This window comes from Apteryx mantelli, chromosome 7, assembly GCF_036417845.1.
Source record: "Apteryx mantelli isolate bAptMan1 chromosome 7, bAptMan1.hap1, whole genome shotgun sequence".
In the NCBI taxonomy this organism is placed as follows: Eukaryota; Metazoa; Chordata; class Aves; order Apterygiformes; family Apterygidae; genus Apteryx; species Apteryx mantelli.
In genome coordinates, this window is record NC_089984.1 from 3,308,198 (window position 1) to 3,325,253 (window position 17,056).

General features: G+C 44.4%; 1 protein-coding gene across 1 annotated transcript in view; it reads right to left on the minus strand.

Annotated features, from left to right (window-relative positions):
- PAPSS2 (3'-phosphoadenosine 5'-phosphosulfate synthase 2) overlaps nucleotides 1-17,056 on the minus strand; it is a 36,309-nt gene that overhangs the window by 13,503 nt on the left and 5,750 nt on the right. Inside the window, exons 2-6 of the mRNA XM_067299647.1 lie at nucleotides 4,026-4,131; nucleotides 1,574-1,809; nucleotides 700-838; nucleotides 307-425; nucleotides 72-185 (exon numbers count right to left, since the gene is read on the minus strand). Coding sequence (XP_067155748.1) covers nucleotides 72-185; nucleotides 307-425; nucleotides 700-838; nucleotides 1,574-1,809; nucleotides 4,026-4,131 — 714 coding nt within the window. The remainder of the gene's footprint in view (nucleotides 1-71; nucleotides 186-306; nucleotides 426-699; nucleotides 839-1,573; nucleotides 1,810-4,025; nucleotides 4,132-17,056) is intronic.

Sequence of the window (17,056 nt, forward strand, 5' to 3'; positions counted from 1 at the left end):
ATTGGAGCTTCTGTCCTCCAAACAGCAAAACAGTTATTGAATCGCGGTGCAGTATTCGCATGCAATGATACCTTAGTGATCTCTACAGATGGTAGTGTGTCTGCTTCAGCTCGGACAAAATCAAGTTTATTTTCAGGTACAAACAGCTCGAGAACATCCTTAATCGACGACTGCGGGACAATGTTCTAAAGGAGGAAGACAGACAGCAATCATAAGTAACACACTGGTTTTTAAACATACACCAAAAAGTTAGTATCTGAAATTAGGTTTACAAGGTGCCAGCAGTGGTGGTAAAAAATGACCTACTTGTGTTTGCAGGAGCTCCACAACCTGCTGAATACATTCAGACACTGATGAAACATTCGTTTTCAATACTAGTTCAGGAGATTCAGGCTTCTCATACTCTGAGTCAATCCCCGTGAATCCTATGGACAATTAAATCCAAACTAAATTTATTTAATGTAATACTCAGTGTCCTAGAGCTGACAACACTGCACAAACAGCCAGGAAGCATTCAGTCATACTGAGTACTGTAAGTGACACTTGGGGCAGTAAGATTAGGGAAACAGGATATTTTTGTGTGGTACAAACAGCCTTTATTAATCCACCTTCAGAACTTTTCTACCTGCAGAGCTGCAAAGATAAGCTATCTAACGCTCCTGAAAGCAAAAGGCAAAATAAGAGTTCGCTCTTCCATACCTTTGATCTCTCCAGCTCTTGCCTTTTTGTACAGCCCCTTCACATCTCTGCTTTCACAAATATTTAGAGGAGCATCTACAAAGATCTCAAAGAAAGGAAGTCCAGCCGCTTCGTGAATTTTCCGTGCATTTTGACGATCCTGTTAGAAGAAAGAAGAGAAATTGTAAGGGATTCCACAGTTCACGGGGCTGCCTATCAGACTTTGACTTGCAGCTAGCACCTTCCTCCTGCATGACACCCCCTGGAATTCAACATAGGTAAATTCCTCTCTGGTACAGAATTAGTAAGTTTAAACTCATTCTAATAAGAGCTTTTATCTCCCATCTCCCTTTCTACAACTTTGATCTGTTTCAGCTTTTTCATCTGAAACAGCAATAAAACATCTTCATTGAGTAGGACAGCAGAACTTTAGAATGTGAATAATTATATATCCTGTGTTAAAAAAAGAAGTGTTTGCATTAGCTTGATAATAGCAGCTACCTGGTATTCTCAGGAAGCATAAAAACATAATCAATATTCTTCAAATGGAGCATTTAAAGCACTATGAAAAGATATTGCTTTTATGCCTCTTCTCTGCCTCCTAGAGAGCTAATGGTAGGAGGCTCTTTAGTGAGATTTTAAACTGCATTTAGTTTTCAACCAATTCTGAATTTTTAATACATTTGAAAACAACAAGGTGATGCCAAACTGCACTCCAGAAACTTGTCCTGATGGTGTTTAGTTCTGTACAGCTGTGGTATGTTACAAAAGAATAGAGAAAAATTAAAAGGAGGGTCTGATATATGAATTCCTCTACATAAATACCTCTTTCCTAGGAAAAGTCATGAGATTAAGGCTGCCCAAAAAAGGTAAAAATACGATGGCATGAGTTTACCCTTGTAAAAGGAGAAATAAAGCTAGTTATGCAGACGAGCCCAGCATCAGCGAACAGCCTGGCCACCTCCGCAATGCGGCGGATGTTCTCTTCGCGGTCCCCAGCCGAGAAACCCAGATTTTTATTCAAGCCATGTCGAACGTTATCACCATCCAGGGAATAGCAGGGGATGCCATGAGAGACCAAGTACTCTTCCAGAGCAAAGCCAATGGTTGTCTTACCAGCTCCAGAAAGGCCTGTTGGAGACAGAAAAGTGAGACTCAGGTTAGAGTCCAAAAGACTGAAAATGACACTGTGAACCTAATCCCTCAAGGGACACTTGTAACAAAACTCCTATCTTAAGTTTCTTTATGAAAGAATGAGGTAAGGAAGTTGGAGTCATCTTTTTAGTGTACAGTTACTGCCCCAGAGCTCTGACCAACCCTTCTTTACTCAAAGGGTGGCATTAATGCCTTGAGAAAAGCTGGTATATCCTAGAATCTGGAGGGGTTCAAGTGAGCAGTGTTGCAAAAGTACATCCTGCTGGGCCGTGGTGGGACCAATAGGCACCAGTAAGTGGTGGGGAGCCTGAGGGGAGGTTGTTGCTTGTAAGTCTCTCAGCATCTTCCCCTTCCTCCCTCTGTTCCCTCTAGAGACAGCCAACTCCCCACCCAGAGCTTCCTGCCACGACTGCTTGGGGTGAGACAGGCTCCAGCAGCAGCAGTTGCCCCTCTTCATCCATGGACACCTCTTTCTGCACCATCTGCACCCACAGGTCCGTGCAGGCAGAAACAGGAGGGTGGCAGAGGCTAACAAGACATCTTCAGCCACCTGCTTCCCCTGCAGTCAACCTGTCCAGTCCAGTCAGCCAGAAAGTCAACAATAATAAATGAGGTGGCTGCTTCCCACCCCAGTTCCGTCCGCTTGTATGAAAAAAAATTCCTACTGGCTGCGCTGGGGAGAGGCAAGTGCACCTGAGGCATCAAACTCCTTTCTTTTGGGTGGGGATCCATGTGTTGAAAACTCCTTGAGATACAAGAGGCTCTCGAGTTAGCAGAGACACCACCTCCAAACAGCCTCCAACCACCTCCTGCCCATCTCAGGAAACACTTAGTCCTGGAGAAAATCCTACGGAGGTATCATCCTCTGCTCATCTGTTTTTATACCCTTTCTTTGGCACCTACTATTGATCACTGATGGAGACAGGACCTTGAGTTTGATGGGCTTTTGGTCTGATGCAGAACAGCCACATTTGTGCTGGACAGGAAAGCTGGTCGGACACAGATGCCTGCTGCTGTGCCTTTGATTTTCATAGCACAACAGACTAACAGATAGCTTTCCTGAGCTGGCAATCTAGAGTGTCCTTCTGTTTAGTCCATATAGCCCACGAAATGAAATGTCCTTCCAAATAGTCTCTTAAAATTAAACAGACAGAAAGTTGGGAGACAACTGTTTATTTTAAAGAATAATTATCAGCAAGAGAAATTCAAACCTTTCATACACAGGATCTCTGAGTGATACTTGAAAGAGAAAGAAATTGGTCTGGATAGATTTTTGGCTTCAGAAATGATGCTGAAACAGATTAAATGTTGGTTTTCTTCTAGTAAATAGAGAGCAGATCAAAGGAGAACTGTATTTTAATTCACCATTTAGCACATAAGCTGATACGAAGACAAATCAGAATGGCTCTCCAAGCCTTTCCAAGCATGTCTTTCAACATTTTCTGGGAGTCAAAGAAAAGTTACCAGTGTTTAACAAGCAGAGAAACAACTGTTTAAATATCAGTGGAGCAAAGGAAATGCAGTTGCCATTTTCACGAGCCCCTAATCACCAAATAATGAGTTTGTCTTTCAAAGCAAAAGAAGGGCAACGCATCAGAACACGCATCAGATGAGAAATAACACAGAAAACCCACAATGGGTCTACGCAATAAAACACTTGCGGCGCGACTCACTGTGTGAGCGTGTTTATTCTTAAGACAAGAAGACTGCCTTGTTTAGCAGCGCGCAAGGTCATTTTAAACACAGTAAATGTAGGTGTCGCAATAAACTTCCCATTCATACAGAATGAAAGTATTTGTGTACTGTTCTGGGCAATCGTGGGCAAGTTTCTCTGCCAGGGAACTAGCAAGCTGGATTCGAGGCAAGGCTTCCTCAGCCACGCACCTGGGAATGACCCTCAGGGCTTTTCAAGTGCACAGCCAAAGGACCCAGCCACCTGGAAGCCCCAATAACAGCTAAAATGTTAAACAGCTAACTGTTAAAAATGTTAGTTACGGGCAGCAGCTGCCAGGGAGAATATTTTGTCTCATAAACACGACACATCAGTATTTCCCATGTGAAAAAAATATTGTAATTTCCAGTTCATAGGGAACATTCTGACATTTCCTGCAAACCCCGAATCTCCACATCTAAACTTCTCTCCTCATCTTACTCATTTACGCAAGTGGGTTTCCCGTGGTAAGTGACAGTACCTGTTAACCAAACTGTGCAGCCTCGAAATCCACCTCTGGTACCGACGACTTGTCCTCTCTTACTTCTGCTGACGTGATGGGCTTGGTAAATCACATTGGTTGCTCTCTGATGCAAATAAACAAAAACAAAACAAAAAACCCACTTCTGTTACTTTGTTGCACTCTATACAAAAGAAAATTTTAGCAAGGATTAATATAAGAGAGAGAAAAATTCATTCAAAAAGCTATCGACGCAAACCTTAGCAGCAAACGCTGGCAATTTGTTAGAAAAGGGAAAATAACAAAGAAAGAGATTTGCCTTTGGCGTTAGCTGGATTTATTTTTGCACAATATGTCTTCGGGTTATTTTCTGAAGGCAGTTTTCAACTTTGACCTTCTCTTCCCAGCTCAAAGCCCACGTTGCAAAAATGCCTTCGCAAATCTTGCTGCTGCTACAGGTAGAAGAGACTCTCCTGCGAGCTGACAGCAAAGGTGCCTTCGCTTTGCTGGAGGAGGAGTGCTGTCAGGTGACTGATACACCCGCAGGCACACAGGGCAGGACATATAATCCAAGCGGAGATATAGACAGCACACTCCCTGCCTTTTCTACATTTTAAAATACAGGTAGGCTTGCATATTGTTTTAACTGCACTTGCAAAACGAAAGCAACTTAAGCCGCCTAGTCACTTGCCATGTTGAACGTAACGTTGCTACTAAGAAATGCAACCGTGTTCTCCGGGGAGGAAAATTTCACCTCATTTGTCGATCCCACATAAACGAGAACTGGGAACACAAAGCACCCACTCTTGTCACCGAGAGCGAAGGAAGCGTGACCTCCCCAAGGCTGTTTCAGCAGTGTCTTCCAGCCTGCCGGGGTTGTGCCTTGACTCCCTCTCCAGCTCCAGCCCACCCGGCTCCAACAAACACGGCTCCTGCCGCAGCGAGCTGCTGGCTGCGCTGCGCGGAGGGGACGGCAAGGCCAGGCAGAGACACCTGTGAGGTCACCTCCACGTCCCTTCATCTCTGTTCTGCTTCTTTAAACTTGTAAGACACGGTTGTCTCAAAGCCACAGGTCAGAAATATGGACCAACTGGACACGAGGCGCTGATGGAGGGTGGAGGGGACAGCAGACCGGAAAAGGAGTTGGAAGAAGCTGGAGCTGGCGAGGAGCGGGGAATACGAAGTAGGAGAGGAGCCCCCAGAGTCGGCCCAGCTGCCAAGGAGATGCAGGTTACGGAGGGTAGAAGGGAGGCCGGGAATGGGAAAGGCTGGGGCAAGAAACAGGGAACTGGTAGGCGGCCAGGAGTCACGGCCTCAGCTGACCACAGGACGAATGATGCCAGGATCTGGTGGGAGAAGACGGCGGAACGGGAAGCCGAGAAAATAACATGCAACTTGCACTCCTGAACTTCCTGACACAGGCGGGGGCCCCGGCGTGAAGCTGGACCGGCAGTCTGAATTTCGGCGCTCCCTGACATCTAACTGCCGTGCTGGCACAGCAGCTCCCCGCTTTCCCTGCTGGCCAGCGAGACACTGATTAAAACAGGCTTCCTTTTCCCTTCAGCTTTGATAACGTTACTTTAATAAAGACTTTTGGCATGCGAAATATTTACACGTTCCTTCTTAAGCAGGATTCAGGGCTCCAGCATACATCTCCTAATTTACCAGCACCGTAATTCGTACCCTCTAGTAAGCCCAGAGAGAGTCCGTACTGTCAAGGAGGGCCTTGCTCCTCCTCGCTATAACTCACCTCGCTGCCAACGTGTTATCAGGTCTCACTCAACCAATTGCACAAGCTGGCCTCGGGCATCTTTACTACCTTATTTCTTATACAGGTTGCGTTTCCAACGGAGCCAGCCAAAGGAAAAGTCTCAGGAGGGAGCCGGAGCAGACATATTTTCTTCCCAGCCAGATTCTGCACCATCGTGGGTTTATCCGCTTCGTGTCGTTGATGCAAAAGGGGGGGGTCTGTGATTTCCTATCATCTCCACCTCTTGCTATATAAAAGTATTTCTACATCTAAAGTCAAAGCAGGGAAGCGATTGTATTTTATTTGTCCAAGATTTTTTTTTTTATATATATATATATATATATATATATATATATAAAGAGGAATGGGAAAGACAATAAAGTAAAAGGTCATTTTTAAGTGTGTTAGCAAAATAACCTGATTTTTTTTTCCTTTGCTTGCTGGGCCATTAACGTTTTTCGGATTCAGCAAAGGAACAAGCGTTCATTAGAGAACTGGTACTTTGTATGCAACGGAGGGCTCTGCCTGCCCAGAAATCTGGGTGAAAAATCATTCCCAAACAGAAGGAAAAAAAAAAAAAATTGCCTTTCCTCTCCTGCTTTTATTATCATCTTTCTTCAGAAAGGTCAGCATCCTAACAGAGACCAACCCCCCACTGCAGATTTAGCTATTATATTCAGAATTTCATGCCCATTTTCCATGCAATTTCAACTAAATCTTCCAAAACCAGCCTCTTCTTTTATGTCTGCAAGCAAGAGGTGTAATTTTCCATTTGCAATTGCTTGTGGGCACATTAAACAGAAAGCCATTTTAAGAATGTTTTAACACACTGGTAAGAATATCTGTGTCCAAAGAATCATTAGCATAAATCTTGCCTCCAAGATTCACTGTAAGCAAGCCTAAAAGTCAGTCCCACTATTGTGAAACTTAGGCTGAAAATGCTCTGGGATGGAAAAATAATTCCTCCAGAATTACCACAATGTGATTGATTCCCATCCTTGAACTTGTGTCATCATCTTATGACTTGATGGGAAGTCCCAGACTAAAAAGGGTTTTAGGGCTACTGTCTCACCCATCTCGGGCGACACATTTATTCACTCTGGGACTCTCAGTTCCCATTTTCACTGCTGCAGCCAGCAGAGTGGATCCTGGACTTTGCCTTCCCCTTCCACAGTCATTTCAAAGGATAAAATCAATGATCTGGGTTTTTCCTGGGTTGCTGCTACGCGGGTTCAGTAGTTCTGCTTCTTTTTCCCTTTTTCAGGCAGCTCTTCCCTGCTGCTCGGGAAGGAGACCGCAAACATCTCTATATGACAAGTCCCAACACATCCGTGCTTCTGTACGGCGAAGTCCCAGTGCCGAATGGTTTCCCACCCCCAGGAAACACCTTCCTTCCCCGGAATAAGCTCTCACCCAGCATCACCTCTCAGAACGTCAGTACCAACACAGTACCGCTTTTCTCCAGCGCAAAGAAAGAGCCCTTTATAGACCTGAAGCCATTAGCTGGACAGCTGAGACACTGTCTGAAATACAAGACCCCAGTGTACGCTAACAGCGCTTGTCAAATCTCGCCACCCTACTGTGAGTTTTGCAACGTGCTGCGGTTTCCCTAAAGCCTCCGCTCCTCGAATCAAACGATCAGGAAAGCATCCCAACCTTACCCTGCAGAAAAAAAAACCTCTCCAGGCCTGATCCTTAGAGGAAAGTGGAGATGTGACTGAGCCGAACGCATCACAATGACTCAGAAAACAAAAGGCAAAGATAAACAGCTCAAGGTTTGGGAGGGGGGAGCAAGGGGAAGGTCAAATGTGCTGTTTTAACTTGCTGAGCTTGCAAATCTGAGACAGCACCACCAGTTTAATCTTCAGTGGTCCCCAGAGAGTCAGCCTTAAGCATCTGAAGCAGGACTAAAGGAACACATGCGGAAGATACAGCAGCCAGAATGATCCTTGCTCCCAAGATACAAAGGTGTGTTTTGCATGTTTTTCTGCTGATTAAGATCTGGCACCGTTCTGAAATTACACATTGACTGGCCAACGACCGTCGACAGAGCACAAGTAGTAAATTACTGCCCCAACTCACCCCGTTCTTACAGTTTGCCACTACTCAGACCTGCAGCAAAATCACCCCGGTGCATGAGGCTCAGCCGGTAACGACACAGTCCTCAAGTGCAAACGCTCCTTTTCCAACACGAGGAGCACGTATTTTGCAACATGCTCGCAAACCACAAGAGACGAGGCAGGTATTTCCGCACGGAGAAACGAAAGGCGCTGCTTCATCCTTTTCCCCCTGCTTCAGTGCCACAGCACACTTACTTCTTCACGGGCAGCTTTCTCAAGCGTTAATCTGCTGGATCTATCCCGCGTAGTGTCGACCACGATAGCGTCTCTTCCTGAGCAAGATTCAGGAACTAGCACATTCCTAGGAGGCTGACGTAACAGGACTATTATGTTAGAAGTACATGTCGGCGTACCATAAATCTGCGCTGTGCAAGCATCTTGGAGCTTTTTTTTTTTTCCCCTCTCTCATACTGGGCTCCTCTGGAGCTCAGGAAAACACCACCGAACGCATTTTTGAAATCCTGCAGCACTTTGAGACCTCTCCTACCTGCAGGGAAGTCCAGCTGGATACTAAATCCTTATGATTTTTTTTTTTTCTGTGTTCTCAGTAATCTCACTGTTAAAGAGGCAACACTTTTGCTGCATCACATATCTGAAACTCTTCCTAACCCCCAGTGCAACAGTTTGACACACGCAGTCTCAATTTCTTGTGGTCAGATATGCAGAAAACAAAAAAGGCGAAGAGAAACACAAGCATTTTTGCTGATGGATGGGCTGACAGCTTGTTCCAAACAGAACAGTTTGTTCACCAGGAAATACTGACTTCCTACCTAATCCTTCACAATCTCAGAAGTGGCTTGGGAAGCCAGCTCTGTAACGGGAGCAAACCGAGCGAAGCCAAAACAGTTAGCACCAAAAATAATCACGGACGGCCTGAGAACAAACCTTGGAGAGATTTCATCTAGAAGGAGCATACACTGTAAGACCGTTGCGATGCAGAGATAAGTGGTGCATGGGGTTTAATCAGACTCAAGGCTCTCCTGCTCTCTCAGTTTTAATCTTTTAACTGTGAACCAAACACAGACCGAGCCTGGGGACAAAGACCTCAAAATACTTTTAAAAGATAAGGGCTTCCAATCCTCATCGCAACAGAATCACGCCTGAATTTCAAGTCTCGCAGAGGGACAATTTAGGGGCACTAGCAAGCATTTCTTGCAGTAATCTAGATCGCAGAAGTGAGGTTTGGGAGAGGAGCTTCTTACTTCAGATTCAGCATAGCCTAAGAACAAGAAGTAAGGGATCTCTGAGGACACGGGATTTACCTGCTCTTGTTTACAGCAAACACTCAGGTATCCAAATAGGATTGCAACGAACCAAATTAGTAATGGTACCGCAGCACAAGCCAAAGCAAAGCACACCGAGCCAGCTGTGACAGACCTTGTCCTAGCAGCACCAACATCTCCAAACATGGCGCTAGTCAAGACCACCCTAGCAGGACAAGATGCTCCCCTGATTTTTGAAAGCAGGGTGCAGGCAGAGATTAGAAGCTTCTCCTTGGTGCTCCTCTTGAATAAACAGACGGGGCCTGAGACAAGAGAGTCCATCACAGCACAGATCTATTGGGAATCAAGAACTATCAGTGTCCTCTGCTCCTAGAGCCACCACTTCTCAATTCATGAGGGCTAAAGAAGTAATCTCAGCTCTCCTTAAGTATTTGCTTGTGAAATGGAGCGGTTGTGCTTGTCCACATAAACAGAAGGTTGCATGAGACCATCCAAATGAGAGGTGTTATCAGGAACCATCTTCTCTTCTCACCTGATACTGCAGAACCATATCTATGGGACCTTTCCCAACCAGATTTAACATTTGTTAGGAGCTGAACGACTGCACAATTAACAGAAAATGCACTAGACAAACATCTGGTTCATCATCATCCCAACTAATTACATGGATGATTTGGCATCTTTCATTAGAAATTCAAATACATATCAATTTCAACGCCCTCAATTGCACTGGACAGTTATCTCTGGACACAAGGCAATATTTCTTCCTGCCCCCACCTACCCATTTCTACCCACTCCTTTAGCCAGCACCCAAGGGGCTATATAACAAGCAGGACCATGGTGAGAACTACCGGTGTGTGCCACATGCTATGGCTGGCACAGCAAAGGGGCTGGAAAGGAATGAGAAGAGATGCAAGGTGAGCAGGACTGCCCGTCTAGCAGCAGCCCTCATGGGAGACTCAAGGGATCACATAAGCGCAGACGACCTCCTCAGGCCAATATTTGCTGAGATGTCCAGAGAACATGGAGCTCTCCTCCACTGTGGAGGAAAGAGTTGTCATTAGAAAGCACTGTTGGTCTTTGCAAAGACCAATAAGGTCTAAAACAATGCTCTTACCGTTCCTTTTAATTCCCCTCCTTTCTCCCACTACCCTTCATTGCGGGAGTAACTCTGTCTGCTGTATCTGGCATATCTGGCACAGGCTTGGTCCTGGAAAAAGTCCAAGAGGTAAGAACCACAACTCATGGCAGACTGCAGGACAATCTGTTCCAAAGAGGAACTCCCTCATGAAAATATATTACAAATCTGCCGAAGAACTATGCCAACAAAGAAATATTCTTGTAGTGCAGTGTTATTAAGAGCACATTAGTCACACATTTAGCTCACTTAACAGAAGGCTCAACCTTGTAAGAATACAGTTAACATCTGACTGGTGGCTGGCAGCATTCACTGCTCTGGGGAAACTCTGACCCTACAGGAAGGGTAGAGTCAGGACTCCCCCAACCACATTTTTATTTATAGGATTATCTTCCATCACTAGGAATAAAAGCATTTGTTTTTTCCAGTTGAGCAGTTAATATATTGCCCTATTTTGGTACTCCAGTCTTAGCCCTTTCAAATAGGAATAAGAGAGGCTTCAAAACATTTTCAGCCAATTGTATTGACAAATGATAAAACAGACTTTTGAAATGATTAAGCAAGCTTTCAAGTTTAAAGTCAAACACATGCTTAAATCTCCACAGACTGATCTAATTTATCTTTTAAAATCCCCTCCGAAATCCTGGCATCTTACTAAAGAGAGTCTTTTGTCATATCAGTTGAACGGGATGCATAAAAACTAAGTTTATGGGACTTTCATAGAAAATAAGTTTCTTCTACTTGGGCAATTCCCATGGCTGGTCTCGAAAATGGGCAAGTTGCCATCTCTGAGAAGAGAAAGCGTCCGTCTCCAACACGGGGAAAAAAGCTTTCTGCAGAACAGTCATTCGCTGCAGAATATTAAATGTATTATACTCGGAAGAAAAGGAGGAAGACAGTAAAGAGGTGGGTTTATTGTGGAAGGTCAACTCTACATTCATAGTCAAGTATGATGGAGAAACCATCTCTGAAGTCTCTGAAGTCCCAGTTAAGTTCTCAAAACCCTAAGCTTATAGGCTTTTCCCAAACTTCAGTGTAATTAGTTGAATGGGCTAAGACCATAAGTGCTTCAAAATCAAGGCCAGGGAAAATCCCCAAAGAGATGAAGTTACCCTGGAAACTTTGCCCGCTCCACCACAACATGGAGTAGGGCTTGCTGGTCCAGATGGGGAACGAGGAACAGGACTTTTCAAGCACCCAGACTTTCTGGTATTTGTCAGGAAGTCTCAGTCACCTCAAGGCACTCACACAGAGAGGGTCGAGTTGTGCAGCACCGCAGCAGATCTTCCCGTTTCCCTTGCGATTCTCCCTTCTCCGTCCTGCAGGCAGGACTCTTCTCCTCTCCCACCATTTGTATGGGAGCAGAGATCACGTTTGGACCGCCTGACACAGCCCTCTCCTCCATTCCCTTCCTGAAGGAGGATGGGGAGACTTGTCCCTGCTGTAGGATGGATTCATGCTTTTTTTTTTTAATTGACTTAGCAGAGTAATACAGCGACGTGTCACAAAAAATCCTGCACAGCAACGGGTTTCCTGAGCTCAAGTTGCCAGCGTTTGCTCACACCAGGCAGACCGCTGAACTGGGATCCCTTTCTTCATTCAGTGCTCTGAATAAACCAAAGCAGACCACACTTGCTCCTTGGCACACGCTGACTTTTACGCTTGTTCATTTTGGCATTACTACATCAGCCTCTTTCCTCTGCCAGTAACGTAACACAGAAGATCTTAAGGAGACTAGCAGAGACATCCTAGTTACCTGAAACAAGCAGTCTTTCAGCTTGGAGACAGACGGTTGGAAATGCCAAAGATTACTAACACACAAGGTTTTCAAGGTGGGGTTAGCTAATTTTTTTTTTAAACCCATAGGAATTTTTGAGCTCTTAGCAAGACCCTAATTTCAAGTGTAGCTAAAATATTCTTTGTTTTGGTACAAGTTTGAGAGTTTCAGGTTCCCAGAATCAAGCTCAATACAACCCTGAAAAAAAACCCAAAAAACCCCAAGCTCAACGTACAAGCTCATGTTCCAGTAACCTTGCAAATCAAAGACACAGATTTCTAAAATCAATATACAACTTCAAACCAGCGGGTTAAAACTGGGCATTAAGAACTGTTTTCCTGAAGTCGCCCAAGTCAAGTTTTTCTTTTTCCTTTGGAAAGATGATGTCGCTACTCTAATTTAATTAACACAGTAAAACTAGTGAGTCATCCTGGGCGCCTACATTTTCATGATGAATTTGAAAGTCGGGACAGATGTTATTTTAGAAAAAAGATTATTCTGTCCTCTTTCCAAAAACCACAACGGACAGCTGCATGCGTAACAAATATTTGACAAACAGAGCATCTTGTCGGCTACTGACAAATGTAACAAACGTAACGAGAAACCCTTCCATGTTTCCCCCGTTTTTTCGCTCAAAGCAATTCTCCTAAATTACCTCCCATAAATGAATCCATTTTGACAGTTTGGCTCATGCTCGTTTTACAAACAATAGGTTTTACGCTGAAAAAGGAGAACCACGTTGCTTTTGACGTCTGGGATCTGTTCCAAGGCTGTTTTGGATCATGCCAACAGACACCTGATGGTGCCGCAGGACTACTGACAACGCAAAAAATGGTTATCTTGCAAAAAGGAGGAACATAAATCGTGTTCCCACTGCAGTACTGGAAAGCGTTTGGATTGAACATCCATAGAAAATTCATTGAGCACGTCTGTTTAATCCCTGATAAAAGAGAAACAAAAGGAATTATGCAACCAGAAGATTGGCAACTAATTGTTAAAAACATACAGACGGTGTAGCCTGGTTAACTGCCAGCAGATCCAGGTCTCAGGGGCGCAGAGACATGATCGATAGCCAGTCTAGCTGCTTTGCACACTGTAACTGCAGCAGCGTGGGAAACGCTTCACCAGAATAAAACAGCACACTCCTGCTCCCCTACCAGGAAAAAGCACCAAGAGCACATGGCCAGGTTTCCCTATCTTCTTTCAGAGAAAGATATCAGGTTGTGAAAAAAGCAAACGAGGTACCAATCCCCCAGGTTTCAGGGGAAAATGGAAAGGAGGTCAAGGTATGTATACTGACCACACAGTAACTTTGGTATCTAAAAATTTCCAGGGAGGAATGAACTTGCATGTAATCTTGTTTTTTTTTTTCTTGGATATGAGATTTAGGAATTTAACTAATGGGTTGTGGCTTTCTGAGGTAAACAAACCACTGTAGACATCCTATCTCTTACCATGACTACGCAGGCACCCCGTCCCTTAGAACAAGCAAGATGGGACAACCAGACCTTTACAAGATCCCTGCATCAAGTATCATGTAAATAACTTGCAATACAATGTTAGGAGAACAAAAATTGAGCTAAATTTAGTTCAGTTACAAAAGACAAAGATATGAATTCTGTTGTTTGCTGTGCTCTCTTCTAAGCTTTAACCTTTGTTTCATTGTAGCCATCCCCAAGCTGAATTTGTCCCACAGTGGAGCAAATCTGAATTTCACATTTGAAGCTTTATAGTTATCCAAAGATCTGAATGACAGTGTCCAGGCATAGTATTTTTTTTTTCAAAGTCGCCTTAATTCCTTTGTCATCTTCCATTTGCAAAATGCTCCACTATGAAGGCAGACTGAAATCACACATTTCTGAGCCCCTAGCAGGTTTTGATCCTATGGACATGTAGTGAATAAATGACCCTCTTAGGATTGTACTCTCTCATCCCACCCACCCAAGTCTCCTGTGGCAGATGGGCCAGATGTAACATCAAGAGGACCAGGCCTGATCATCAGGGAACTACAGCAAAACTCATCATCTGCTCACCCTGAGGGTAGTCTAGCAAAACACAGTGAGCTGACATGCCAGAGCAATATTCTATTTTATCAAAATCATTTACTTTAAGAGCTCAAGAAATCAGTTCAAGAAGCATAAGAAAACACAAAATGTAGCAAGGGCTTTGGACTGTGATTAACTTATCTTTAAAAGCTGAATCAACACATTAGCAATGCTGTAAACACAAAATACGGTGAGCCACGTTCAGCAGTTTTATGTCCCCATTAGCTTCTCTGAATTTGCAATAGGTTTTTCAACTTGGAGGCCAATGTCTAACTGTGCATAAGACCACGCAGGTGAAGCACCAACTCCATCTACTGCTAAAGAAGAAAGCAGATTCTTTTTCCTCTCCCCAGACTAACGCAGGTTGAATTGAGCCTGTCTCAGCCCATCCATGTTACCTTGCGAGTGGATACATAAAGCCGCTGTGTCTGGCTCTGGACAGCAGCCACTTCTCTGCTCTCCTGAAAAGCGCTTGAGTGTGCCTTCACAAACCCATGTTCTGCTCCACACAGATCAAAGACAACTCCAATTCATATGGGGACAGGATACCTGTTGTTAGCAGGTCCATCATATCCCAACAGGAAAGAAATTTCCTAACTTTTTTGAGAAGCTCTAGCAATTTCATAAGCAGTGGGAGCTACAGAGGATCTACACTTCAAGAAGCTTCATCAGGTTTTCAAATATACATTTCACTAAAAGAACTAATCCTCTTGCTTCACCTCTCTTCTACAGGACAATGCTGGCAGCCTGCTGAAAGAATAAACCCTGACAGTGTCAGGACCCAACCCCTACTGTCACCAAAGCAGGAGATATTGCACAGTCCTCTTGCAAACACAGCCCTCTTCTGTAAGTTCGGCCACCACCCACCTCCTGTCCTGGATGTGCGAACTGAACTAAAAAATGTTAGATTTGCAATCTCCTCTGCAACCAAAGTTCTGCTCCCAGACACAAACCCAAGAGCTCAGTGTTGCGATCACTCACTGCTGCTCCCTCTCTCATTCAGCATCCAGGCTGGATGCGCAGTCCTCAATCTGACGTTTTGCAACCTACAATGCACTTGACTTTGCAATGTTATTTTATTTTTCAAAAATTAGATTGCTGTTTCGAGGCCTCCATCCCATGTCAGCAGGCAACAGGGGCTCTTTGCACCTCAGTGAATTTTTAAGGCACACAAAGGGCAAAAACACCTACAGGAAAGACTGAGGGAAACTCAGCCAGGAATCTCTGCCCGACACATGGTTCAACTGTGGAGATCCTCGCCACAGGAGGCAGTGCAAGTGAAGGGTCCACTTGGCTTGAAAAAATCATTAGATTGAATTCATGGAAGAAAAGTCCAAAAAGGACTAGTAAGAACAAAGACATGGTCTCTGGTATCTCAAGTCACAATCGGTGGAAGCTAGGACAATACACTGAAGGACTACCATCACATGGTAGCCTTAAAGTCTTCCCTTGTCCCCACTCATGGTTGCTGCTGGAGAGAGCAGCCTAGGCAGAATGGACCTTCCTGCTCACTCAGTACCTCCACAATCCCCACAGTATTTTTTTGGCCAAACAATGGCTTATTTTCACTGCACTGCCATTAAACGCGTCGCACTACACAACGAACTGCATGAGCTGGATTCCAAGTCAATGACTCACCCCCCCCCCCCTCAAGTTCGGGGACGCCAGGGTGAAGGTTTCCTGCCCAAAGTGTCCGTGCACACAAACCATACAAGTTGCAATACAGGCTTTTAACTGTGAGCATACCTGGGGTTTTCTAGATCCTTGCCTAAGTCAACATGAAGAATGACAGATTCTTCCTAAACAAGCAGCTATTCAATCTTTCACTCGCTCCTCCCTAAACCAAGTGTTGCCACAGGCCTTATTTATTATATGCTACTCAAAGGCTGGTTGAAGGACAGTTACCCATTTCCCCTTGGTGATTATTATTACCTGGTGCCTCAAAAAACTCTGTGCAAATTCTCAGTATCTCTCTGAGGGTGGAATTACCACTTTTACAGCTACAGTGGAGAAGAAGAGAGTAAGGCAAAGAAGGGTAGATGAAGTCTTGCGCTCCCACAATATTTAAGCCTTATAAAAATTACACACCTTCAAAGAGCAGCTTCCCTTGACTTTAGGCTGAGACAACAACATTTCTGCGTATCCATCCCCATGGTATCGGACAGGGAATCGAGCGGGCCTTGCAAGGACGAAGGCAAACCCCCACCAAAGGTTAAGTGACTCGTCTAGCATCATGCACAAGGCTGCTGGAAGAAGCACACATGCAACACAGCCCCCTACAGCAGTGGGCACCTCCTCTGATATGAGGCTTGTTTCTCTTTCTAGAGCCTCTGGCCACAAAAACAACAGATCTTCCTATCAAAAGGGCTGGGTAGGCCTGAAAAATGAGTCATTTCCCTCCTTCCCCCCCCCATATGCACTTTTTTGCACCACAATGCAAAGCTGAAAAAATAGTTTGATATCAAATAAAACATTTTGTTCTGCCAGAGGCTTATTTGCTTCCGTGAGGATCTCTCCAGGTCAAAAAGTCTTGAAAATGTAGGTACAAACGGTCATTTGCCAAAGAAGCACAATCTGGCACGCAGATGGCAAAACCCCCACATCTCAACAAACTCCAAAGCTCTGCATCTCAAAATAAAAGCCACATTGAAAAAAAGAAAGAACAAAGAAAAGTTAAGCAAACCAGCATCTTTCTCAAGCTCTGCTCTCCAAATAGGCAAAAACATTTTGGCACCTACCCAGCAGATAAAACTTTTGACACAAATAGTTATAACTGAGCCAAGCTATAAGTAAACAAAAAAGGACTGCTGTGCTAGGAAACATGAGGCACTAATAACCAGCCACCAGCCCTTTGGGCAAAATCCTAATTTTCCAGCATCCTATTTAGTGATGCATATTCCCACTGAATGCTCTGAACAGCTTTTTTTGCATCCCTCCTGTTGTTAATGATATACTCCAGGTAGATTTTCAATTAGAAATGATTAAACTGTAAGGTCATT